Source organism: Nerophis ophidion, linkage group LG16, assembly GCF_033978795.1.
Source record: "Nerophis ophidion isolate RoL-2023_Sa linkage group LG16, RoL_Noph_v1.0, whole genome shotgun sequence".
NCBI classification, from domain to species: Eukaryota; Metazoa; Chordata; class Actinopteri; order Syngnathiformes; family Syngnathidae; genus Nerophis; species Nerophis ophidion.
Window position 1 is genome coordinate 4,648,452 of NC_084626.1, and position 27,500 is coordinate 4,675,951.

A 27,500-nucleotide genomic window follows, 5' to 3' on the forward strand; every position below is an offset into this window, starting at 1 on the left:
AGGCGGAATGTGTGTGTGTGTGTGTGTTCTGGCAATGCTTACTTAATGGGGACATTGTGTGTGTGTGTGTTTCTATATTCTAGCAATTTGGACTTAATGGGGACATCGCTCTGTTTACACAGTCACCTTTACACAGTCAAAATTGTGTGCGTGCACGTGTGTGGGTGTTTGTGTGCGTGTATGTGTGTGTGTTTTCTGGCAATGCTTACTTAATGGGGACATTGTGTGTGTGTTTATATTCTAGTAATTCGGACTTAATGGGGACATCGCTCTGTTTACACAGTCACCTTTACACAGTCAAAATTGTGTGCGTGCACGTGTGTATGTGTGTGTGTGTGTTCTGGCAATTCTTACTTAATGGGGACATTGTGTGTGTGTATATTCTGGCAATACTGACTAAATGGGGACATTGCTCTGTTTACACAGTCATCTTTACACAGTCAAGTGTGTGTGTGTGTTCTGGCAATGCTTACTTAATGGGGACATTGTGTGTGTGTGTGTGTTCTGACAATGCATACTTAATGAGGACATCGCTCTGTTTACACAGTCCCATAATGTGTGTGTGCGCGTGTGTGTGTGTTCTGGCAATGCTTACTTAATGGGGACATTGTGTGCGTGTGTTTATATTCTAGCAATTCGGACCTAATGGGGACATCGCTCTGTTTACACAGTCACCTTTACACAGTCAAAATTGTGTGCGTGCACGTATGTATGTGTGTGTGTGTTCTGGCAATTCTTACTTAATGGGGACATTGTGTGTGTGTATATTCTGGCAATACTGACTAAATGGGGACATTGCTCTGTTTATACAGTCATCTTTACACAGTCAAGTGTGTGCGTGTGTGTGTGTGTGTGTGTGTTCTGGCAATGCTTACTTAATGGGGACATTGTGTGTGTGTGTGTGTGTTCTGACAATGCATACTTAATGAGGAAATCGCTCTGTTTACACAGTCCCATTATGTGTGTGTGCGCGTGTGCGTGTTTGTGTGTTCTGGCAATGCTTACTTAATGGGGACATTGTGTGTGTGTGTGTGTGTTTATATTCTAGCAATTCGGACTTAATGGGGACATTGCTCTGTTTACACAGTCACTCTTACACAGTCAAAATTGTGTGCGTGCACATGTGTATGTGTGTGTGTGTTCAGGCAAATTTTACTTAATGGGGACATTTTGTGTGTGTACATTCTGGCAATACTGACTAAATGGGGACATTGCTCTGTTTACACAGTCACCTTTACACAGTCAAAAGTGTGTGTGTGTGTGTGTGTGTGTGTGTTCGTTCTGGCAATGCTTACTTAATGTGGACATTGTGTGGGTGTGTTCTCGCAATGCTGACTTAATGGCGACCGCTCTATTTACACAGTCACCTTTACACAGTCAAAATCGTGTGTGTGTGTGTGTGTGTGTGTGTGTGTTCTGGCAATGCTTACTTAAAGAGGACATTGTGTGTGTGTGTGTGTGTGTATTCCTGCAATGGGGACATCGCTCTGTTTACACAGTCACTTTTAGGGGACTTCTGAAGGTATGGGGACCAAAAAAAAAACACTGGTCCCCTAAAGGGAAACATTTTTAAATGATAGTCTGATCCATTCTGAAGATGCCTAAGTGATTTTTAAGCTTTGGCCCATAAAACATGTTTGTCAGGTAGTGTTGGTGATGAACCCTGAGAGGCAGAGACGGCAGGCTTTGTGCAGGAAAACATGATTTCATGTCCAAAATAAGAAGAAAAAAACAAAAAACCGGAAACCAGGAACCGCCAAACTGGAAACGGGAACCAGCAAACAGAAAAACTGGAAACAGGTTATAGCTAACAGGAAAACAAGGAGCTTGGAGACAGCAAACTGCAAATAGCTATCAGGAACCAGCAAATAGGGACAGCTTATCACAAACAGTGACAATGACAATGACAACATCAGGGGTGCTCAGCTAAGTTGTTTTAGGGGCCCAAGTTCCAGAAAGCTAAGGACCAGGGGGTGGTGGGGGTCCGTATTGTTCTTAATTTGTATTTTCTGTAGAAGCAGAGTCCTAGGGATGGTTACCAAATAGGGTACCTTTTTTTTGGCACGACTAAACCCCTCCAATCCCGTAAAACCCTACGTTGCCTTGTTTTACTTTACACGGGTTGGCCATCTCTTTGCACTTTGCCGCTTGGCGATCACTCCAGCAGCGCCAAAGCCAAACTACCTCGAGCTAAAGTTACAATTCTCACTGCCAACAAAGAAAATCAGGCTTAAAGAAATGTTTAAAAATGTCAAAAAATGCGCTACCTTGATGCTAATACTCATTGTGAAGTGAAGTGAATTATATTTATATAGCGCTTTTCTCTAGTGACTCAAAGCGCTTTACATAGTGAAACCCAATATCTAAGTTACATTTAAACCAGTGTGGGTGGCACTGGGAGCAGGTGGGTAAAGTGTCTTGCCCAAGGACACAACGACAGTGACTAGGATGGCGGAAGCGGGAATCGAACCTGAAACCCTCAAGTTGCTGGCACGGCCACTCTAGTGAAGTGAATTATATTTACATAGCGCTTTTTCTCAAGTGACTCAAAGCGCTTTACATAGTGACACCCAATATCTAAGTTACATTTAAACTCTATTGTCTTTGCTATTGACATGCTATTAATTAGCATTGATTGCTATGGAGTTATTATTATTATTTTTTTTTGTCGGGGCAATATGACTCAGTTGGTAGAGTGGCCGTGCCAGCAAGTTGAGGGTTGCAGGTTCGATTCCTGCTTCTGCCATTCTAGTCACTGCCGTTGTGTCCTTGGGCAAGACACTTTACCCAACTGCCCCCAGTGCCACCCACACTGGTTTAAATGTAACTTAAATATTGGTTTTCACAATGTAAAGCACTTTGAGTCAATAGAGAAAAGCGCTATATAAATATAATTCACTTCACATCACTTCAGTCTGAGATTGGCTTTTTTTTTCTCACTTTCCCCCAGCGTCTACCTTTTCCCCACCTTTTACGGAGCGCCGTGCATGGTGACCCATCAGTGTCCCTGTCCCGTAATTCTGTACAGTATTTGTCTAATCTTGAACGGGTTTTGAGTCGAAAATTAAATTTCGTTGTACTTGTGCATTGACGGCCGATGTAACTCGGTTAACCATGCCAGCAACTTGAAGGTTCCAGTTTCCATCCCCGCTTATGCCGTAAACTGTAGACTTCTAAGGATTACTCTTCTGTAGAGCGAAGTCTGATAACAGCAAAAGAAACAATGTCATGTAAATAAATAAAATTAACTTTCTAAACTTAAATGAGAACAAGACGGATATCATGTTATTTGACTCCAACATATGACAGACTGCCCAACCCAACCAAACTGGCAGCTCAGGTGCCAATTTTTTTCTGTAAAATTGCATTTTTTTTTTTTTACAGTAAAAAGACTAAATTTGCGGTAAAAACACTAAACAAATAAAACCCAACCAAACTGGCAGCTCAGGTGCCAAAATTTTACTGTAAAATTGCATTTTTCTCTAAATAAAAAAAAACAGTACTTGTTTAACTGTAATAAACAGTGGTGCCAAAAATCTACAGCTGTTGATTTGTGGTAATAATAATAATTAAAAAAAAACTACCAAAAATAAAACGACCAAACTGGCAGCTCAGGTGCTGTAATTTTTCTGTACAATTGCATTTTTTTTACAGTAAAAAAAACAAGATTTGCGGTAAAAAAAACAAAAAAAAAAACTAACCAAACTGGCCAAAATTTTACTGTAAAATTGCATTTTTCTCTAAATGAAAAAAAACCCGGTATTTTTTTAACTGTAATAAATGGTGGTGCCGTTTTGGCTTTTACAGTAATACACCAAAAAAATCTACTGTTGTTGATTTGAGGTAAAAAAAAATTGACAACCAAACAAGGGACGGCGTGGCGCAGTGTAAGAGTGGCCGTGCGCAACCCGAAGGTCCCTGGTTCAATCCCCTGTAATAAATGGTTTTGGCATTTACAGTAATGCACGGAAAAATCTACAGTTATCGATTTGTGGTTAAAAAAAACAAAAAAACAACAACAACCAAACTGACAGCTCAGGTGCTAAACTTTTTCTCTAAATGAAAAAAAAACTGTATTTGTTTAACTGTGATAAACGGTAGTGCCGTTTTGGCTTTTACAGTAATACACCAAAAAATATACTGTTGTTGATTTGAGGTAAAGAAAAAAAAATAGACAACCAAACAAGGGACGGCGTGGCGCAGTGGAAGAGTGGCCGTGCGCAACCCGAGGGTCCCTGGTTCAATCCCCTGTAAAAAAAAAAAAGTTTTTGGCATTTACAGTAATGCACGGAAAAATCTACAGTTGTTGATTTCTGGTTAAAAAAAAATAATGGAAAAAAAAACCCGACCAAACTGGCAGCTCAGGTGCTAAAATTTTTCTCTACAATTGCATTTTTCTCTAAATGAAAAAAAAACTTTATTTGTTTAACTGTGATAAACGGTGGTGCCGTTTTGACTTTTACAGTAATACACCAAAACATCTACTGTTGTTGATTTCAGGTAAAAAAATAAAATAGACAACCAAACTGGCAGCTCAATTTTACTGTAAAATTGCATATATTTTTTTACAATAAAAAAAACAAATTTTACAGTAAAATTCTGGCCACTGAGCTGCCTTTTTTTTTTTTACCATCAAAACTACAATACTGTTTTTCCATACACTAAATTTTAAGGTAACATTTTTGCAACTTACCACATATTTTTTTCACTTTTTAGTTTGTAAAAAATCTAATAAATTGCATAAAAAATTGGGTAATAATAGTAACTGTGATGTGGGCCACAGTGAAAACTACTTTGACACCGCTGACGTATGCGAGCATTGGTAAGGAAACTACTATTAAGCCATCAATGAGCTGGTTTCTTTAGGAAGGGAGTTTTCTCCATTTCCTTCTCACCTCATCAGATTGTCTAAGTCGTAATGTCTTTTCTTGGGATGACTTCTTTCGAAGTTTTATTGTCTTAAATTATGTCATGATATAACGCAGCCCTGGGTATTCAGTCAGCTCGCCTTTACGACCAATGTCTATACCCTTGCGAATCAATAGAAATGTCAGACGGCTGGAGGCAAGGCGAGGTTTTCTCATTCCTGCTAAGAGAACCATCTGGAAAACCACACGTTCCAAACAGGTCGCTTTTGTGAAAAATAAGAAGAAAAAAAATCAAATCGGCGAGGATTAGAGCATATTTGATGTTCTTTTGGAGTTTGTGAGTTTTTATTGCTTTGGCTCGATAGCGCGGTCTTTCCGTTCTTTAATGGTCAGTCTGGGCCCCGAACGAAAGCTGGCTTCAGTCGTTTCAAAACCTCAGCTCCCTAACTGAGCTTATATTGCGGAAACATTACATTAAATGGCCGGTTGGTGTTGTCTGAAGGTGTCCCGGATAGCTGCAGCTAAACCAGACCGCGGTACCGTTCTAGTTCCCGAGGTGGGCCCTCGGTTTTGAAGTCCCTTGGAGTGGAAACAAATTTCTGGAAGAGACTGGAAGGGAGGTGATTAATCCCAGAAAGAGAGAAGCTCCTTGTAAGGAGGACCCGCGGGGCGGGAAAGGGGGCAAGACTTGGCAGAGCCTCCACGCCAACTCTCTGTAAAATTGGGGGCTTTGCCGGGATTTCAGTCCCGTCGGCACCCGACTCGCTTACGTTCACCTCCAGGAAACGCTGATCCACTTAGCGTCTTCTTCGCAGTCGGCACCATAGCAACGATAACAACACAAAGTCAGCAGATATCGAGTTTCAGTTAGTTGGCGGGTTGAATATGACATTAAATGATGCTGCCAGCTGTTTAGAAAACCTACTTTCCAATGCTCGACTGTTTACTTTGTGACCGCTCTTTCCTCCGACGGGCTCGGAACCATATTCGGTGACGTCACTGTAAGGCAGTAAAACCACGTGACTGCACAGAGTCCATCGGTGACAGAACTTTGTGATAATTAAGGAAATACCATATTTTCCGTGTTTAGCCACATCCACTACATTTTAGAAGAAAAAAGTATTTTTAAATATATTAGCCGCAGATATATACCGCTAGATATTCAGCATACATATTTATGTATTTACAACAGTTGAACAAACAAAGGGCAAGACGTTCTCAACACAATGTAACCCCGAGTAAATCTCACTTCTGTGCAATCAAACTGTCCACTTAGGAGGCAACACTGACTGACAATCAATGTCACATGCTGTTGTGCAAATGGAATAGACATCCTGCAGGGGGTGTTTTTTTTTTCCACTTTATATTTTTTAGTGTGACTCCAGATCCACACCTCCACGTGTAAATAGATTGAATTTCAATTGATAATGTGTGTGTGATTTTGTTGTCAGCACATTCAACTATGTAAATTATATATATCTATATATCTATATCTATATATATATAGATATATATATATATCTATATATATATATAGATACATATATCAATGTTTATTTATATAGCCCTAAATCACAAGTGTCTCAAAGGGCTGCACAAACCACAACGACATATATATATATATATATATATATATATATATATATATATATATATATATATATGTGTATGTATGTATATATGCGTATGTATGTATACATATATATATGTGTATATGTGTGTATAAATATATGTACAAATAAATATGTACATATACTATGTATATATATATGTGTGTATACGTATATACATATATGTATATATATGCGAATGTGTATATATACATACAGTTTATATGTATGTATGCATGTACAGACATGTATGTATGAATGTATGTATATATGTATATATATATATATCCATCCATTTTCTACCGCTTATTCCCTTTTGGGAATAAACGGGTGGAAGGCGGATTACACCCTGGACAAGTCGCCACCTCATCACAGGGTCAACACAGACAGACAGACAGACAACATTCACACTCACATTCACACATATATTTATATGTGTATGTATGTGTTCATGTATGTATGTACAAACCCTGTTTCCATATTAGTTGGGAAATTGTGTTGGATGCAAATCTTTTTCAACCCATATTCAATTGAATGCACTACAAAGACAAGATATTTGATTTTCAAACTCATAAACTTGATTTTTTTTTTTTGCAAATAATAATTAACTAATTAAAGAATTTCATGGCTGCAATACGTGCCAAAGTAGTTGGGAAAGGGTATGCACACCACTTTCTTACATCACCTTTTCTTTTAACAACACTCAATAAACGTTTGGGAACTGAGGAAACTAATTGTTGAAGCTTTGAAAGTGGAATTCTTTCCCATTTTAGTTTTATGTTGAGCTTCAGTCGTTCAACAGTCCGGGGTCTCCACTGTCGTATTTTTCGCTTCATAATGCGCCACACATTTTGGATGGGAGACAGGTCTGGACTGCAGGCGGGCCAGAAAAGTACCCGCACTCTTTTTTTACGAAGCCACGCTGTTGTAACACGTGCTTGGCATTGTCTTGCTGAAATAAGCAGGGGCGTCCATGAAAAAGACAGCGCTTATATAGCAGCATATGTTGTTCCAAAAGCTGTATGTACCCTTCAGCATTAATGGTGCCTTCACAGATGTGTAAGTTACCCATGCCTTGGGCACTAACGCACCCCCCATACCATCACAGATGCTGTCTTTTGAACTTTGCGTCGATAACAGTCTGGATGGTTCGCTTCCCCTTTGGTCCGGTTGACACAATGTCGGATATTTCCAAAAAACAATTTGAAATGTGGAATTGTCAGACCACAGAACACTTTTCCACTTTGCATCAGTCCATCTTAGATGATCTCGGGCGCAGAGGAGCCGGAGGCGTTTCTGGATGTTGTTGATAAATGGCTTTCGCTTTGCATAGTAGAGCTTTAACTTACACTTACAGATGTAGCGACCAACTGTATTTAGTGACAGTGGTTTTATGAAGTGTTCCTGAACCCATGTGGTGATATTCTTTAGAGACAGATGTCGGTTTTTAATACAGTCCCGTCTGAGGGATCGAAGGTCACGGTCATTCAATGTTGGTTTCCGGCCATGCCGCTTACGTGGAGTGATTTCTCCAGATTCTCTGAACCTTTTGATGATATTATGGACCATAGATGTTGAAATCCCTAAATTTCTTGCAATTGCACTTTGAGAAACGTTGTTTTAAAACTGTTTGACTATTTGCTCACGCAGTTGTGGACAAAGGGCTGTACCTTGCCGCATCCTTTCTTGTGAAAGACTGAGCATTTATTGGGAAGCTGTTTTTATACCCAATCATGGCACCCACCTGTTCCCAATTAGCTTGCATACCTGTGGGATGTTCCAAATAAGTGTTTCATGAGCATTCCTCAACTTTATCAGTATTTATTGCCACCTTTCCCAACTTCTTTGTCATGTGTTGCTGGCATCAAATTCTAAAAGTAATGATTATTTGCAAAAAAAATGTTTGAGTCTGAACATCAAATATGTTGTCTTTGTAGCATATTCAACTGAAAATGATTTGCAAATCATTGCATTCATCGAATATATGAAAAAGGTCAAGCATGTAACTTAAGGGTTTTTGTTCATATTTGCCCTATTTAGAAGTAAGATAGCAGTCCGTCAGAGTGAACGTGTGAGTGTCGGTGGTGCTTGGAAGTGCATCCTCCAGCAAGCCCAGAGAACGGTGTGGCGAGGTGGGGTGGGGGCTGGGGGTTAATCGTGAGGATCACAGGGCAGCTTCAAGCCTGGCTTTCAGCTTCAATGACAGCCCTCCGACAAGGACAGAAAGGGAGTGAAGAACATAAGTCCCGCCCCTCCCCTTGTGCGGAGCCAGCGTCTCCTGACGACCCAAATTCAGAAAGCATGCAGGGCCTGTAGGGGAGCAGCCGGGCGTGACGGAGCTTTTCTCTACGTCTTCACCCTGCGTCCATGCTCCGGTCTCCCCCGTGGGCTCCGCTCTCCAGGGACCGCTTTAGCCAAACATGGGTAGAAGTGCATTAAAACCCCTTTTTTTTCCTCCTTATCCGATACATTCTGGGCACTGGCTCGGTCATGCAACAACAACTCTTTTTTTTTTTTTTTCCCCCTGCACATTCTTCTCCTGAAGAAATGTGATACCACCTGCAACCCCCCCTCCCCTCCAGCCCCTCCCGGAGGACAGCAACCCAGCGCTCGCCCCGGGAACTGTTTACCAAAGAGGGAGGGAGGATGAGGACTAGATGGTCGGAGTAAAGGGAGAAGGAGGTTTGTTTCGTTTTGGGCCGTCAACAATGGAGGCCAGTCAGTGCTGACGGATTACTCCAACATATGGTACCCACCTGTCTCCCCCCGCCCTCCCCCCGGACCCCCGCCCCATCATTCTAGACTTCACTCTGTTTAGATTACTTTGCTTCTCTTTTCTTTGTCTCACCCAAACACACTGGATGGATTAGAGGCCAGATCCATCACACACACTCAAACCTGTTTGCTTTAGCAACCTGAATGACACACACACACACACACACACACACACACACACACACACTGGTTATCATCCAGAATTGGGATCAAGTGATTGATCAGGACTTGTGGGGACCACCTTTCCACAGGTTGTGGAAGCATAAAAAAATGAGGTAAAATGACCACTGCCCAGCTAGCCCATCCACGTCTTTAAATCTCTAGGTCAGTGGTTCTTAACCATGTTGGAGGTACTGAACCCCATATGCGCATCCACTGAACCCTTCTTTAGTGAAAAATAAAATGTTTTTTAAATTCAAGACAAAGTTATATGATCTTTTACTGGTGCACAACCGTGCATGAACATCCCCTTGTTCTAAGAACAAAACCAACACAGTGCATGAACTCGTAACAAATTACACACCTGCAAATCAGTTTGGGTTATGCTGTTGCCGTATCCCTAATATGCCGATAGGGAGAAGTTTTTATGTACACGATGAGTCGGGTGTGGCTTGAGTGTGAGGCTCCACCGAACCCCTGAGGCCGACTCACCGAACCCCTAGGGTTCGATCGAACCCTGGTTAAGAACCACTGCTCTAGATTGATGAAGTAATGTGCTGATCATACTTACTGGGGACCCTGGGGCAAAAAGAGTTAATATGGTTCATGGGGACCAAATGTAAATAATTTTGCATAATTCGCACAAATTTGTATGTGACTACTGAGGACCATTAGAAATGGAGATTAAAAAAACTATACACGGAAGAAGTGTGAGCAGAGCAGCGAGTACAGTACCAGCTACAGCCCGATGAGGGGGCTGCTGTGCAAATGTCTGACGCTCAAACTAACCAGTAAACGTGTTTTATGGGCCGAAGCTTAAAAATCACTTAGGCATCCTCAGAATGGATCTGACTATCATTTATAAAGGTTTCTGTTTTTTGGTCCCCAGACCGTCAGAAGTCCCTTAAAGATGACTGTGTAAACAGAGCGATGTCCCCATTAAGTCAGAATTGCCAGAATACACACACACACACATTTAGCGTTACATCTTCTGCACCATCGTCTACAGTAAAAAGAAACTTCACTGTCAGCCATTTTTTTCTGAAACTGTTAAGGAGGGACTGGCCTTTACCACACACACACACACACACACACACACACACACACACACACACACACACACACACACACACACACACGCACACACACACACACGCACATTTACCTTTGTGAGTGTGTGTGTGTGACCCTGCTGAATTAAAAAATGCACTGTTATTAAAGGCTGTGTCAGCGGCGATGATTTACAGAGGGGAGCGATGACAAGTCAGAAGAACACACACACACACACACACACACACACACACACACACACACTCACTCTGTGTGCTCGCAGGCCTCCAAGCTGAGCGCTGACCTCCTCACCCCTCCTTCCCCTTCCTTCCCTCCTACCTCTCTCACTCTAATAAAACCTGTCTGACACCACTGATGTGTATGTGTGTGTGTGTGTGTGTGCTCGGCAGCACAAAGACTCTGTTGTTGGGCCTCCCTCTTAGGCCTCCCTCATATTTTCTTTAAAGGTGCAGTGCGCCCCCAGGAATGCCACAGGGGGAACAGGGAGTTGGGGTTGGGGGGGCTGTCAGGGGGGGTTATGTGGAGCTGATTTTGTGTGTGTATATATGTATGTGTGTGTGTGTTACAATGATGCAGTCCAGCCAGGTCACTGGGAGAAAGAAGAGAGGGTGAGGGTGAAGATGAGAAATGAATGAGGGTCAAGGACATCCATCCATCCATCCATTTTCTACCGCTTATTCCCTTTCGGGGTCGCGGGGGGTGTTGAAATGTGAATGTTTAGTAGGGGTGTCAAAAAAAAAAAAAGGTTTTTGAATGAATCGTGATTCTCATTAGTAACCATTCTTTTTTTTTTTCTCTTTCTAATATTTATTTATTTATTTGGATAGGGAAAATATAATACAGGTGCTAAGAACCAAACAGTCCCCCCTTCCCGAAAAAAAAGAAAATGAAATAAAAGTTAAAAAATATATAATAAAATACACCCCCCCCCAAAAAACAAAAAATAAATACAATAAAAGTAGGAAAAATTAAATTAATAATAATAATAATAAAAACAAAGATTTTTGTTCCATAAATCACACATTTCAAAAACAATTCTAACTGCTAAAAAGTAGAGGACCCAAAGGGTGCCTTGAGGAATGCCTTTTTTATATAAATCGAAAGTTTGCACCCCAGTCTCAGCAGTGCTGTTTCGGCGATCAAATTTTTTTCTTAGGTGTGCGAATTTTCGGTCAACAGTGCACAGATAATGGGTAATATATTTCCCATTCATGCAATTTATATTTTTTTTCAAGTAAAAAAACAACTAGAGATGTCCGATAATGTTTTTTTTGCCGATATTCCGATTTTGTCCAACTCTTAATTACCGATTCTGATATCAACCGATACCGAAATATAAAGTCGTGGAATTAACACATAATGATGCCTAATTTTGTTGCGATGCCCTGCTGAATGCATTAAACAATGTAACAAGATTTTCCAAAATAAAATATGGGGGGGGAAAATGCCAACATGGCACTGTCATATTCATTATTGAAGTCACAAAGTGCATTATTTCTTGGAATTTTGGACATGCTCTCCCTGAGTTTAGGAGTTTGAGGTGGGGGAGGGGTAGTAGGGTGTGTGTATTGTAGCATCCCGGAAGAGTTAGTGCTGCAAGGGTTTCTGGGTATTTGTTTTGTTGTGTTTATGACGTGTTACGGTGCGGATGTCCTCCCGAAATGTGTTTGTCATTCTTGTTTGGTGTGGATTCACAGTGTGGCGTATATTTGTAACCGTGTTAAAGTTGTTTATATGGCCACCCTCAATGTGACCTGTAAGGCTGTTGACCAAGTGTGCTTTGCATTGACTTGTGTGTGTGAAAAGCCGCAGGTATTATGTGATTGGGTTGTGCCTGTTAAGGTTTATTGGCACTCCGTACTTCTCCCCATGTCCGTGTACCAGTACGTACAGCGGCGTTTTAAAAAGTCATACATTTTACTTTTTGAAACCGATACCGATAATTTACGATATCACATTATAAAACATTTATCGGCAGTCCGAAAAAGAAAAAAAAAACCCTCATTTTTAAGGAGTGGTGGCTTTTATTGTACCGTGGAGTCACGCCAGTGTTTTTTTTGTCTGCTGGCAAGGTTAAAATATCAATGCAAGGATGTGGTCCAACGTTGTCCAATTTCTTCTGTGCAACAGGAGCACGTTACTGTTTTTTTTTAGGAATTTGCTGCAAAAAAAATGTTTGTTTTCGAAGTTTCGGACTGAACTCGGAGGGGGTGGTGCGGAGTCACTCCTGAGCTGGATTTGGACCTGTTGTCCAGGCTGGATAACCAGAACTGTTGCCGAATCGGTCCTTTTAGATGAGCTTTGATTGATTAAGACTTGTATTAGTAGATTCCACAGTACAGTACATATTCAGTACTATTTACCCCTAAATGGTAACACCCGAATATGTTTTTCAACTTGTTTAAGTCGGGGTCCACGTCAATCAATTCATGGTACAACAAATACAAAACCAGACACAAAATAAGTAAAATAATAAATACAAAGCATTTGTCCATATGATCTTATTGTTCTGTCTTAGGATCCTATATTTTTTTTCAATTGGAATATATTTCTACAATCTAAGATTAGAGACATGCGGAAAATAAGATATAATCTCCTCTAAGGCAGTCTTTTTCAACCACTGGTGCCGAGAGATACAGTCTGGTGTGCCGTGGGAGATTATCTAATTTCACCTACGTGGGTTAAAAATCTTTTTTGCAAACCAGTAATTATAGACTGCAAAGCATCTGTTGTTGTTGAGTGTCGGTGCTGTCTAGAGTTTGGCAGAGTAACCGTGTAATACTCTTCCATATCAGTAGGAATTGCTTTGTAGATTTCGGAAACAGCGGCGTCTAATGCTTAAACCAAAAATAAACAAAAGGTGAGTGCCCCTAAGAAAAGGCGTTGAAGCTTAGGGAAGGCTATGCAGAACGAAACTAAAACTGAACTGGCTACAAAGTAAACAAAAACAGAATGCTGGACGACAGCAAAGACTTACCGTGGAGCAAATACGGCGTCCACAATGTACATCCGAACATGACATGACAGTCCACAATGTCCCCGCAAAGACGGATAAAAACAACTGAAATATTCTTGAATGCTAAAACACAGTAGGTGCGGGAAATATCGCTCAAAGGAAGACATGAAACTGCAACAGGAAAATACCCCGAAAAAGCCACCAAAATAGGAGCACAAGACAAGAACCAAAACACTACACTCAGCACGACAGCAAATACGTTTTTCAACTTGTTTAAGTCGGTGTCCACGTTAATCAATTCATGGTATGATACAAAACAAATACAAAACCAGACACAAAATAAATAAAATAATAAATACAAAGCAAAATGTAGACACCTACGGCTGTCCATATGATCTTATTGTTCTGTCTTAGGATCCTATTATTTGTTCAATTTGAATATATTTCTACAATGTAAGATTAGAGACGTGCTACAAATAAGCTAGAATCTCCTCTAAGACACTCTTTTTCAAACACTGGTGCCGTGAGATACAGTCTGCTTAGGCAAGGCTATGCAGAACGAAACTAAAACTGAACTGGCTACAAAGTAAACAAAAACGGAATGCTAGACGACAGCAAAGACTTACTGTGGAGCAAAGACGGCGTCCACAATGTACATCCGAACATGACATGACAGTCCACAATGTCCCCGCAAAGACGGATAAAAACAACTGAAACATTCTTGAATGCTAAAACACAGTAGGTGCGGGAGATATCGCTCAAAAGAAGACATGAAACTGCTACAGGAAAATACCCCCAAAAAAGAGAAAAAGACACCAAAATAGGAGCGCAAGGCAAGAACCAAAACACTACACTCAGCACAACAGCAAATAAGTTTTTCAACTTGTTTAAGTTGGGGTCCACGTTAATCAATTCATGGTATGATACAAAACAAATACAAAACCAGACACAAAATAAGTAATATAATAAATACAAAGCAAAATGTAGACACCTACTGCTGTCCATATGATCTTATTGTCCTGTCTTAGGATCCTATTATTTGTTCAATTGGAATATATTTCTACAATCTAAGATTAGAGACGTGCTGCAAATAAGCTAGAATCTCCTCTAAGACAGTCTTTTTCAACCACTGGTGCCGTGAGGCCCTGCGATGAGGTGGCGACTTGTCCAGGGTGTACCCTGCCTTCCGCCCGATTGTAGCTGAGATAGGCGCCAGCGCCCCCCGCGACCCCGAAAGGGAATAAGCGGTAGAAAATGGATGGGATGGATGGATGGTGCCGTGAGATACAGTCTGCTTAGGCAAGGCTATGCAGAACGAAACTAAACCTGAACTTGCTACAAAGTACACAAAAACTGAATGCTGGACGACAGCAAAGACTTACTGTGGAGCAAAGACATCGGAACATGACTGACAGTCAACAATGTCCCCACAAAGACGGATAAAAACAACTGAAACATTCTTGAATGCTAAAACAAAGTAGGTGCGGGAGATATCGCTCAAAGGAAGACATGAAACTGCAACAGCAGGGGTCAGGAACCTTTTTGGCTGAGAGAGCCATGAAAGCCAAATATTTTAAAAACGTATTTCCGTGAGAGCCATATTATATTTTGGTAATACTTTGATATGGGGAACATATTCACCAATAATTAGTTGCTTATTAACATGCAAATTCGTAACATATTGGCTCTTAATTAGTCTTCTGCATGGCCTTATTTTACAAGCAGTAAGCCATTAACTAAGAGTCTTCCCTTATAACCTCAGAATTATTGCTTATTAGCAACCCTAACCCTTATATGGTCCCCTAGTGTCCAAATAACTCTTAAGTCTTTGCTACTTAGAATATGTTCCCCATACTAAAGTGTTACCAATATTTTTAACACTGAATACAACTAAATGTGCACATTTTTAAGTTAAAGTATAATAAGTCTCTTATTCTTTTCAATAACATTGTTATTCTGAAGCTAACAAATAATAAATGAAATACTTCTTACCATTAATGCGACTTCTTAGATTGATGGAATAAAATGCATGAGAATGTTTTTAATTTTGAACGTTATTTTTAACCCTGTGATTACCAGCGGAATCATTTATTACTTATCGTGTTAAGCAATGTCAGCTAAGATTTATCTGAGAGCCAGATGCAGTCATCAAAAGAGCCACATCTGGCTCTAGAGCCGCAGGTTCCCTACCCCTGTGCTACAGGAAAACCCCCCAAAAAAGAGAAAAAGCCACCAAAATAGGAGCACAAGACAAGAACCAAAACACTACACTCAGCACAACAGCAAAAAAGTTTTTCAACTTGTTTAAGTCCAGGTTAATTTTAATGTCATTCAGGATTTGCTGATGTTTATTCTTCCTCGGCATGTTTGGATGTGGCTTTTTTTTTTAATGTAAAATAGCACAAAGTGGATCAGTTTGTATTGGTCCGAGTTGCACAATGCAAAGGTGCTTTTTTCTGAGGTGAGCGGGCAGCCGGGAGGCTCTTAATAAGTGACTTAGCTGTGCGTCATCCGACTGTTTGCCCACACTAAAGGTGTAGACACATCCAGTATATCTATAGTAAACTTCTATTTACTTTCACACCTTTACAACTGCAGAATCCGGGGCTCGGGGTGGTGCACTTTTCATGGAAAAATGAGGGCGTTATGCACTGTTTTATCTGTTTTATAGTGAATATATCATTGTTGTTATTCAGATTAAACTTCTATGCATGCCAAATGGATGTGGGCAGTGTGAAGTGATGTGTATTATATTAATATAGCGCTTTTTAGGGCGGCGCGATATACTCGATATATCGTGGGTTTGTCTCTGTGCGATATAGAAAATGACTATATCGTGATACTTGAGTGTACGTTCTCACGCAGTTGCTTTTAGCTGCGGGCATTACACGACAGGCGTTTCTCACTCTTTCTTGTCTCTGCTTCTCACAGAGACGTAAAACAAGCGCACCTTCTTACATACGTCACGCGTGCAACGTCACATGCTCCCGCGGAGCAGACAGGTAGCGACATGGGTAAGGTTAGCTGTGACGCTAAGGGTGCGGTGCGAGTGGTAATACGAGAGAGAAAAGGTGCGAATCGGGTAACAAATGAAGGAATAATTAATTCCCCGGAAAAACAGCACAGGGTCCATCGTTTGGTGCGGGTTTGGCTTCAAGCGGGAAGACGTTGAACATTTATGCGGCAAAAGCGTTGCTACAAAAATTAGCTTGTGATATTGGAGTATACGTTCTCACGCAGTTGCTTTTAACAGGCGTTTCTCACTCTTTCTTGTCTCTGCTTCTCACAGAGACATAAAACAAGCGCACCTTTTTACATACATCACATACGTATACGCCCTCGCGGAGCAGAGAGGTAGCAGCATGGGTAACGTTAGCTGTGGTGCGAGCGGTAATACGAGAGAAAGAAGGTGCGAATCTGGTAACAAATGAAATGGAACGACCGGGTCGCATCGTGGTGCAGAGTTCGTTTTTCCAGGAATGCAGACGGGCTTTGGACACAGCGTGAAGGTAGGAACAAATGATTTATTTAGAAATAAATCAGACTTTAACAAAGGAAAACGTGCTCATAGCTCTTAAGGAAGAAACTAAAGGAGCTAGTGTGGGAGCTACAAGATAAAAACAGCCTAGCGTGAAGGCTAGCAGGTTCAGAGCGAGAAATAAACGTTGTCATCTGTTGTAAGAAACAAACTAGGAAGCCAGACCGAGTGAGGCCAGGGCAAAGACTAAATAGCCCTCTGATTAGTGCCCGGGTAACAGGTGCGCGTCCAGAGAACTAACCAGAGGCAGGTGAATGTAATTTGCCGTCATGGCAACTGAGACAAACAAAATCAAGAGGTGCTGAAAACACAAGTGACTTGTAGAGGACACTGCTTTTCAGAAAACAAGAGTGGAGACACAGTGGATGTTCCCGCAGAATTCTTTGCTCCTTAAAAAAAATCACGTTAGTAGTCGGGGTGTTAAAAAATCGATTTCCAGATTAAACACAATTATCAGTTAAAAACAAATCTAAAATAGTATTTTATTTATTTCCATCCATCTATCCATTTCGTACCGCTTGTCCTTTCAGACAAATCATATTATTGATGTAGATGTTCTATATCTGCTGAAGATATACATCTGCCTTTAGGCACGGCCCAAATATTATTGACCGGGCGGAAATCGGGAGAAATTCGTGAGAATGGTTGCCCTGGGAGATTTTCGGGAGGGGCACTGAAATTCGGGAGTCTCCCGGGAAAATCGGGAGGGTTGGCAAGTATGGTGTAATGATAAGTGTGGGCAGTAGGTGGCAGTCACACATAGGAGATGTGTGTTGACTGCAGGTTGATGCCGGTTCAATAAACAACGCAAGCGAGTTTCCGTAAGGAAGCAACACCGAAGCATTGATGTTTCATTGGAAATATAGAACATTACGCACGCCGCTCACAAATCTGTCAGCACACTTTAGTACGACTTTGGAAAACCACGGAGCCACACCGCTGGGTAGAATGCGGAGAAAATCTTGAATGTTGAAAAGTATGTATGTATATATCTGCTGTACTTTTGGTGTGCTTGGGTCCCTTTTTTCAGGAACACTAATACAAATACTCACAATATTGTCTGATTGAAAGCGAGGCAAGCTGAGATAGGCTCTAGCGGGACAAGCGGTAGAAAATGGATGGATGAAAGGGTCGGATGAATACCAAAACTTTATGACAGATCGCCTCAAAAAACGGAATTACATTTTACATCTTTTTACTGAATAGTAATGAAAACATGGATATAAAGTGTGGGATTTACAATATTAACTATGAACGATAAAACAATGAATATTAACATGAATAACATTCTTGTTTTACTTTTTACACCATCTCCTACAATCAAACAAAATGCAATAAACGGGGATTAAAAATGAACGCAAAGGGTAAAAAAAAAAAAAAAAAAAAAAAATCACCTACAGTCTTATATGAATAATTTTCTGCAGAACTTTGTAGTAAAAATCTGCTTCCGCGTCTTTTAGGCTGTCCGCTCTGGAAACACAAACCCTGAACACTCTGGTTTGTTCCAGGTCTGAGCTGCTGTGACGTAGATTACCGTAATAACTCGTAAAACACTCAAAAGCGCAGATTTCAACCATTGAAATATTTTGTATAGTTCAAGACTTAGGGTAATTTAAAAACAACACTGTACATCATGATGGCGGCGACAGTTTCGATGTTAAAGTTCTAGAAATATTCATAATAATACCCAGGTCTGCCCTAGTTTGAAGTCATAAACATGATTAAAACATTTGAGCACTATCAGGGTTTCCCACACATTCATTTATTTGTGGCGACCCACCACGAAAGAACTACGGCTGCCAAAAATAAAAATACATTTTAAAAAATGTTGTTTTTTTTGTTTTTGTTCTTTCGGCTTTTGACTCGCTCGACCGCTCATAAAAGCAATGGGACTCTGTCTGTGAATGGAGCTTGTAGTTACATATTATATAAATATGTAAATATTATATATATATGTATATATATGTATATAAATATGTACATAAAGTGTTGTAATTATATTCCAACTCCGCGTTCTTCTTGGTCATCGCCGCCGCTGCCCCTGCTGACACCCCCCCAACCCCCAATCCCCCACCACCCCGGTGGCCAACCACACCACCACAAATACATGCCTGACCTGTGGGAAACACTGACTATGTTTGTGTTCAATTACAGTAAGTAATTGAACACACTAAATCTTTTATTTTTTTGTTTTTTTTCAGACCGTGGCCTTAAAACCGTGACAATTTCGTTAGTTGATAGTAGGGTTGTACGGTATACCGTAATAGTATCGGTATAGTATAGTATCGCGGTGTATACTCTGTTTGGAAAGTACCGGTTCCCCATTTTATTTCTTTTTTTTTTGCCGGTTCTACGAGCAAAATGAGCATGTTCGGCAGTGCACGCACACAGAGTACTTACCAGCAGACACTGGCTTAAAAACGAAAGGTGAAGTTATAACACGGAAACGCCTTCAGGAAGAGGCCCTCCGCAGTCTTCAGTGTTTTAGCTACTTCTAAATCTCTAATCCTCGCCTCCATGTCGACAATTAAAGTACGTTTTTTTCAAGTATCATTATCACTGCAGGACGAGGAATAGCTAGACATGCTTCACTACACACCGTAGGAGGATACAATAGCTTACCAGCGTTGTTCCTGAATGTAAACAAATTCCATGGGTGGATCTACACCTGACATCCACTGTAATGATACCAAGTACTAGAGCGTCGTATTTAGTCGATACTAGCCTTATGGTTAGAGTGTCCGCCCTGAGACTGGGAGGTTGTGTGCTCAAACCCCAGCCGAGTCATACCAAAGACTATAAAAATTAGACCCATTACCTCCGTGCTTGGCACTTAATATTACGGGTTGGAATTGGGGGTTAAATCACCAAAAAATGATTCCCGAGCGTGGCACACGGTGCTGCTCACTGCTCCCCTCACCTACCAGTGGGTGAACTTGAGGATGGGTCCAACATTGGTACTTTAACTTAACTTTAACTTTGATTCTATATGATATGTTTATCGCCAAAAATATGTTTTACACTTTTTAAATAATATGGTCATAAAGTTAGGACATGAGTACTTTGAATATGACCAATGTATGATCCTGGAACTAATTGGTATCGGATCGATACCTGCATTTGTGATATCATCCAAAACAAATGTCAAGTATCCAAACAACATAAGAATTAGTGATTATTACATTTTAACAGAAGTGTAGATAGAACATGTTGAAATAGAAAATAACCGGATATTAACAGTCAATGAACAAGTGGATTAATAAACATTTTTTACAGCTTGTCCCTCATAAAGTTGACAAAATAATAAGTAGATACTGTAAATGACATAATTTGTTACTGTTTTTTGTTTGTTTGTTTAATTACTACTAAAAGACAAGTTGTCTAGTATGTTCACTATTTTATTTAAGGACAACATTGCAATAATAAACATATGTTTAATGTACCCTAAGATTTTTTTGTTAAAATAATGCCATTTTTTTGGTGCCCTTTATTTAGAAAAGTGTCGGAATACATTTTGGTACCGGTACCAAATTATCCAATCCAATCCACTTTATTTATACATAGCACATTTAAACAACAAAATGTTTCCAAAGTGCTGCACAACAATATTAAAAACAATACTATCCTGAGCTCCACCAATGACTGAATAAAAGCATAACAAATAAATACATATAAAACCCATATAAAAACAATGTAAAAATAAATATGTTTAAACCCGATTTTAAAGGGTAAAACCAATTAAAACAGAGGACCACACAACTCGCATAGTGTTAAAAGCCAGAGAATAAAAATGGGTCTTTTATTATTGGTATTAGGACAACTCTAGTTGATAGTGAATAAAACATGTTTTCCAACTTTAATCCCCATAGTCCTAAGTATACTATTTCAGTTGTGGTGCATTTGCATAAACTGTCTATACACCTTAACGTTGTTTGAGTATGTAAAGCACCACGGTTTTCTTCTTGGGGCTGGGGGGTTGAGGGGGTTATTCGTCTGGTGCACAAAAGTCGAGCTATGAATAGAACCTTAGGAGAGGAGACAGGCATCACCTCTGCTCTGTTCTAGCGTTTATGAAAGCCATAAATGCTTCTTTAATATAGTGGTAATCAGGGTGGTAATTTGGGTGGAATTGTCCTTTATTGTTGCCAGACATGGCTTCCCAACTCCTGCCAACACACACACACACACACACACACACAAGTGGGTAGACATGGTGTTCAAGGCCTAATTCACACCACATGCCAACAAACTGGGCGGTTGTGTGTGTGTGTGTGTGCGTGCGTGTGTGTGTGTGTGTGTGTGTGTGTGTGTGTGTGTGTGTGTGTGTGTGTGTGTGTGTGTGTGTGTGTCTATACATATGTATATATGTGTGTGTCTGTGCTTGTTTTAATGCTTAGGTCAAAGCAGTAAATGGGAGGGGGGTTCCCTAGATTTTCGTCCAAGTGTTAAAATCGGTATGTGTGTGTGTGTGTGTGTGTGTGTGTGTGTGTGTGTGTGTGTGTGTGTGTGTGTGTGTGTGTGTGTGTGTGTGTGTGTGTGTACAGGCGGGTCCGCGGCCACATCTGTGCATGTGTGTGTTTTAATTGCGGTCTCAGCAAAAAAAAAAAAAAAAAAAAAAATCCAGATGGTTTTCATCATCGCGACTGCACAGAGCATTTCTGTCTCTTCCAGCACCCTAATCTCCCGCGCTGTTTTTGCAATTAGATGCGACTTAACGTGCCACGCCGTCTAATTGGACGATTCATTAACGAGGCCGCGCGGTGTACGGGGGATGTGCGCCTCGTCGAGGCCTCCGTTCTGACGCGGCCTGGTTTTGCGTAAGATCTTCCACGGCGAAGAAGAACATCCCAACGAGTTATGGCCGTTAATTTTGCGGCGGACGCACACACACGCACACACAGACACACACACACACACAGACTTTCATAAATCAATATTTACCAAGGAACCTTTCCCCTTTGAGTCAGAGGAAGCAAATGTGCATCCTGCTGTCTCCCCTCTGTAACCCTCCGCCATGAGGTTGTGTGTGTGTGCGTTCTGGCAATTCAGACCTAATGGGGACATCGCTCTGTTTACACACTCACCTTTAGGGGACTTCTGACGGTGTGGGGACCTAAAAACAGAAACCTTTTTAAAAGATAGTCAGGTCCATTCTGAAGATGCCTAAGTGAAAAGTGAAACATTTGTTATCCTGACATTATCTGTATGGTATCCATCCTAAGTTAAAACTTAATATATTTTTCCAAAAACAAAATCCGGTTTAGTGCTCCTTAGGATGACATTTTCATACAGCATACAGAACATTATTACTTTAAAGCAGGGGTCGGGAACTTTTTTGGCTGAGAGACCCATGAAAGCCAAATATTTTAAAATGTTCTTCTGTGAGAGCTATATATAATATTTTTTCACACTGAATACAACTAAATGCGTGCATTTTTAAGTAAGACCAACATTTTTAGAGTATAATAAGTCTCTTATTCTTTTTAATAACGTTGATATTCTGAAGCTAACCAATAATCAATAAAATACTTCTTGAACTGGTGGGGTAGAAAATGAATGGATGGATTAAAATGCATGAGAATGTTTTATATTGTCAACATTGTTTTTAACACTTTAACACCTACCATGATTGGATTTACGTGGAGCCACACTCAAACAAGTTGAAAAACTTATTGGGGTGTTACCATATAGTGGTCAATTATACGGAATATGTCGAAAGGGTGGTCCCCACAAGTCACGATCAAACACTTGGTCCCCATTCCGAATGATAACCCGTGTGTGTGTGTTTGTGTGTGTGTGTGTGTGTGTGTGTGTGCGTGTGTGTGTGTGTTCTGGCATTGCTGACTTAATGGGGACATCGCTCTGTTTACAGTCACCTTTAGGGGACCTCTGACGGTATGGAGACAAAAAAAAAACAAACAGGTCCCCTAAAGGGAAACGTTTTTAAATGATAGTCAGATCCATTCTGAAAATGCCAAAGTGAAAAGTGAAGCATTTGTTATCCTGGCATTAATAGTACTGTGATTCTGTCTGGTATCCCTCCTTAGTTCAAACCAATATATTTTTCCAAAAACAAAATCTGGTTTAGTGTTCCTTAGGATAACATTATCATACCGCATGATTATAAAACATTAGTACCTTAAAGTATGATTCACGTTCAGAATTTTCCATCCTTCTATATATGGTAGTTGTAGTTGCAGACAACTTCATTACTGCTAAATAGCAGTTTTCAGGAATGTCACAGAAGATGCAGGATTTTCTTTAACATTTTAAGTGGTGGAAATTCCTATAAGAGGACAGCTGTAGTGCTGTATTCTGAGGATCATGTCATATTTAATTTGAACTTTTTTTTTTAATGGTCCTCAGTAGTCACATACAAATTTCTGTTAATTATGCAAAATTATTTAAATTTGGTCCCCATGAACCATGTTAACTATTCGTCCCCAGGGTCCCCAGTAAGTATGAACGGCACATTACTTCATCAATCCAGAAATTTAAAGACGTGTATGAACTAACTGGGCAGTGGACATTTTACCAAAAAAAATGTTTGCTGCCACAACCTGTAGAGAGGGTGGTCCCCACAAGGTATGATCAAAAACTTGGTCCCCATTCCAAATGATAACCGGTGTGTGTGTATGAGAGAGAGAGAGTGTGTGTGTGTGTGTGTGTGTGTGTGCGCAGAGCTCGCATGTTTTGAAATGGGTGTTTTCTTGTTTGGTTTTCGGCACAGTTCAGACATTCCAGCAAAAAAAAAAAAAAAAAGGACCTTTTGCCTCCGGAGCGGATTTGTCCTCTAACACTTGGTTGAAGAGAGAAAGTGGGGCTGGGTGTTACTGGTTAGACTGGGGAGCTCCGGGAAGAGGGGGGGTAGGGATGTCGATTAGTCACGGCTCTTCAGGGTTGCTTTACATCACTCTGACACGTATAAACAGTGTGCGAGTGACACACATGAAGATGTGCTGACACACTTCTGCCTCGGAGGATTGTGGACGAGCCATTTTGAGCCGCAAGGACGCAAAGGAAGGGTGCAGGAGAGAGAGAGAGAGAGTAGGAACGCATTTTGATGTGAGGCAAACACACACTTATGGCCTGATTGCCTGAGATCTGAATACCACGTACTAAACCGGGTGTGCAATCAAGAAAATTTTGCATGTGATCTACTGAGACTGCAATTGAGAGGTGGCGCAGACCGACACTTTTTACAAAACCCCAAACCAGTGAAGTTGGCACGTTGTGTATATCAATACTAAAAACAGAATACAATGATTTGCTAATCCTTTTCAACTTAATTTCAATCGAATAGACTGTAAAGACAAGATACTTAAAGGCCTACTGAAACCCACTACTACCCACCACACAGTCTGATAGTTTATATATCAATGATGAAATATTAACATTGCAACACACGCCAATACGGCCTTTTTAGTTTACTAAATTGCAATTTTAAATTTCCCGGGAGTTTCGTCTTGAAAACGTTGTGTAATAATGACGTGTACGCAAGACGTCACGGGTTTTAAGGAAATATGAGCGCTGCGCACACACACAGCTAAAAGTTGTCTGCTTTAACCGCATAATTAAACAGTATTTTGGAGATCTGTATTCTTGAATCTTTTGCGATTTGTTCAATTAATATTGGAGAAGTCAAAGTAGAAAGATGGAGTTGGGAAGCTTTAGCCTTTAGCCACACAAACACGCGGTTATTCCTTGTTTAAAATTCCTGGAGGTGAAACGTTACTATGGATCAGAGCGCGGTCAAGCGAACATGAATCACGGCGAAATGTCAACCAGCAGGTTTCGGTGAGAAAATTGTGGTAAAAAGTCGCTTCTTACCGGATATCAGCTGAGCTTGTGCCGTCCATAGCTGCCGTCGACTCCCCTGAGACACTGCGCGTCAACACACCCGTGGACACACTCCTCCGACTATCAGGTACTATTAAACTCACTAAAACACTAGCAACACAATAGAAAGATAAGGGATTTCCCAGAATTATCCTAGTAAATGTGACTAAAAACATCGGAATCCATCCCAATGCAATCGCGTTTTTTTTTTTACTTGTTTTTTTTTTTTTTCTATTACGACGCTATCAATATCCTCAAACACAAATCTTTCATCCTCGCTCAAATTAATGGGGAAATTGTCGTTTTCTCGGTCCAAATAGCACTTTTTGTAAGAGGCTCCCATTAAAATCAATGTGAGTTTGTGAGGACCCCCCACACATGTGACGTCATCGTCCGCGACTTCCGGTAGAGGCAGGGCTTTTCTCTTAGCACCGAAAGTTGCGAACTTTATCGTCGATGTCCTCTACTAAATCCTTTCAGCAAAAATTTGGCAATATTGCGAAATGATCAAGTATGACACATAGAATGGACCTGCTATCCCCGTTTAAATAAGAAAAAACTAATTTCAGTAGGCCTTTAACACTTGAACTGGTAAACGTTATTTTTTTTTCAAATATTAGCTCATTTGGAATTTGATGCCTGCGACAGGTTTCAAAAAAGCTGGCACAAGTGGCAAAAAAGTTGAACATCCCACAGGTGAAAAGTCTATTTGGGAACGGGTGGGCGCCATGATTGGGTATAAAGGCAGCTTTAATGAAAGCTTTTATCATATCAATATGTGGAATTAAATTAAGAAATAGATTAAGTAAAGCAATCCAACAATGTAACAATATGATCCAATTTTAAAAACTCTTCAAACTTTAAGTATTTACAGTATATATGTGGAATTAAATTATGAAATGGATTAGGTAAAAAAATCTAACAATGTAATATGATCCAATTTAAGAAACTCTTCTTCACACTTAGTGTTTACAAAGAAGAATAACCATGATAAACTTTCTGAACTTGTTGATAATCTTATGTATCTCATTATATGAAATGCAACTTACTAATCTTTTTTTGTAAACAGTACAATCATTAATTCGAGAAAATAAAATCAGGCTTATGGAAGTTGACATAATTGACCCAGTTTTTCCAGTACGAGGTACATTTCTCCAATTTATAATAACCCTCAAGTTGCTGGCATGGTTGCTCTACCAACCGAGCTATACCGCCCCTTTTTTGGGCCGTCACAGGCTTATGCGGGCGAGTCATACCAGAGACTATAAAAATGGGACCCGTTACAATTAAAGCGCATAAACAAAGAATACACAAGACTTGCAACAGAGGAGAGGGAGTGGGAACTACGGAGGCAGGCTGCTCTCCACAGTCCATCACCCATAAGGGATTCAAGCAGTGGTGAAGGCGTTGGGTTGGGTTCCAGACTGAGACTCGGTAAAAAAAAACCTCAATAGCCATAGCACCGTTGAGCTCATAGGACTAGATAATAAATGTCAATTGTGATTTCCGTCCATAGCGACAAAGTTGACCTACTCAGTGGCTTAGTGGTCGGAAGCAGGGATCAAACCTGGTACCCTCAAGTGGCTGGCATGGCCGCTCTACCAACCCAGCTATACCGCCCCTTGTGACGTCGCAGCCTCATGCGGCCGAGTCATACCAGAGACTATAAAAATGGGACCCGTTACAATTAACACACATAAACAAAGAAAACACAAGACTTGCAACAGAGGAGAGGGAGTGGGAACTACGGAAGCAGGCTGCTCCACCGTCCATCATCCATCAGGGATTCAAGCATTGGTGAAGGCGTGGGGTTGGGTGTCCAGACTGAGACTCGGTAAAAAAAAAAAAAAACTCAATAGCCATAGCACACATAACAGTAACACCTACTTATTGGCCTAGTGGTTAGAGTGTCCACCCTGAGATTGGTAGGTTGTGAGTTCAAACCCCGGCCGAGTCATACCAAAGACTATGAAAATGGGACCCATTGTTGGAATTGGGAGTTAAATCACCAAAAATGATTCCTGGGCACGGCCAATGTGGCTGCTCACTGCTCCCCTCACCTCCCAGGGGGTGATCAAGGGTGATGGGTTGAATGCAGAGATTAATTCGCCACACCTAGTGTGTGTGTGACACTCATTGGTACTTTGAATTTAACTTTAACTTTAAAGTTGGGCTCTCCGGTGATATCCATTACCTGTTTTTTTTTTTTCTACAAGCCACCAGTAGGATATTCATAAAGTGTTTATCTTTTTCCCCAGCCAATCCTGAGGTACATGTTCGAAAAACCGAGTCTTCACATTGAACATATCCTGTAGAACTCGGTGTATCTCTTTCCCACAGTCCTTTATGGCAGAGCAGTCCCAGAAAACATGGTAGTGGTTTGTGTTTAGATTGCCACAATTTCTCCCACAGAATGTTTACCTTTAAAGCTTCGACCGTAGGTCCCCGTTTGGCCCCTTATATGTAACCATCGTGTTGGCTCTTGCAGGCTCTCCAGGCAGCCAGACAGTTCCTCCTCCAGCAGGCCTCTGGGCTCAACTCCCCTGGCAGCAACGAGGTCAAACAGAGTCCCGTGCAGGTCAGAACACACTCTTGCACACACACACACACACACACACACACACACACACTGGGTGACAAACACACAAATGTGCAGAGTCTGGGCTCATGTCAGCTCCACAGTA

General features: G+C 40.8%; 1 protein-coding gene across 2 annotated transcripts in view; it reads left to right on the plus strand.

The window, feature by feature from the left end:
* The window catches only part of foxp4 (forkhead box P4), a 311,486-nt gene that overhangs the window by 139,583 nt on the left and 144,403 nt on the right, over positions 1–27,500 (plus strand). For both annotated transcript variants that reach the window (XM_061922608.1, XM_061922609.1), the window contains one exon: positions 27,305–27,394. In XM_061922608.1, coding sequence (XP_061778592.1) covers positions 27,305–27,394 — 90 coding nt within the window. The remainder of the gene's footprint in view (positions 1–27,304; positions 27,395–27,500) is intronic.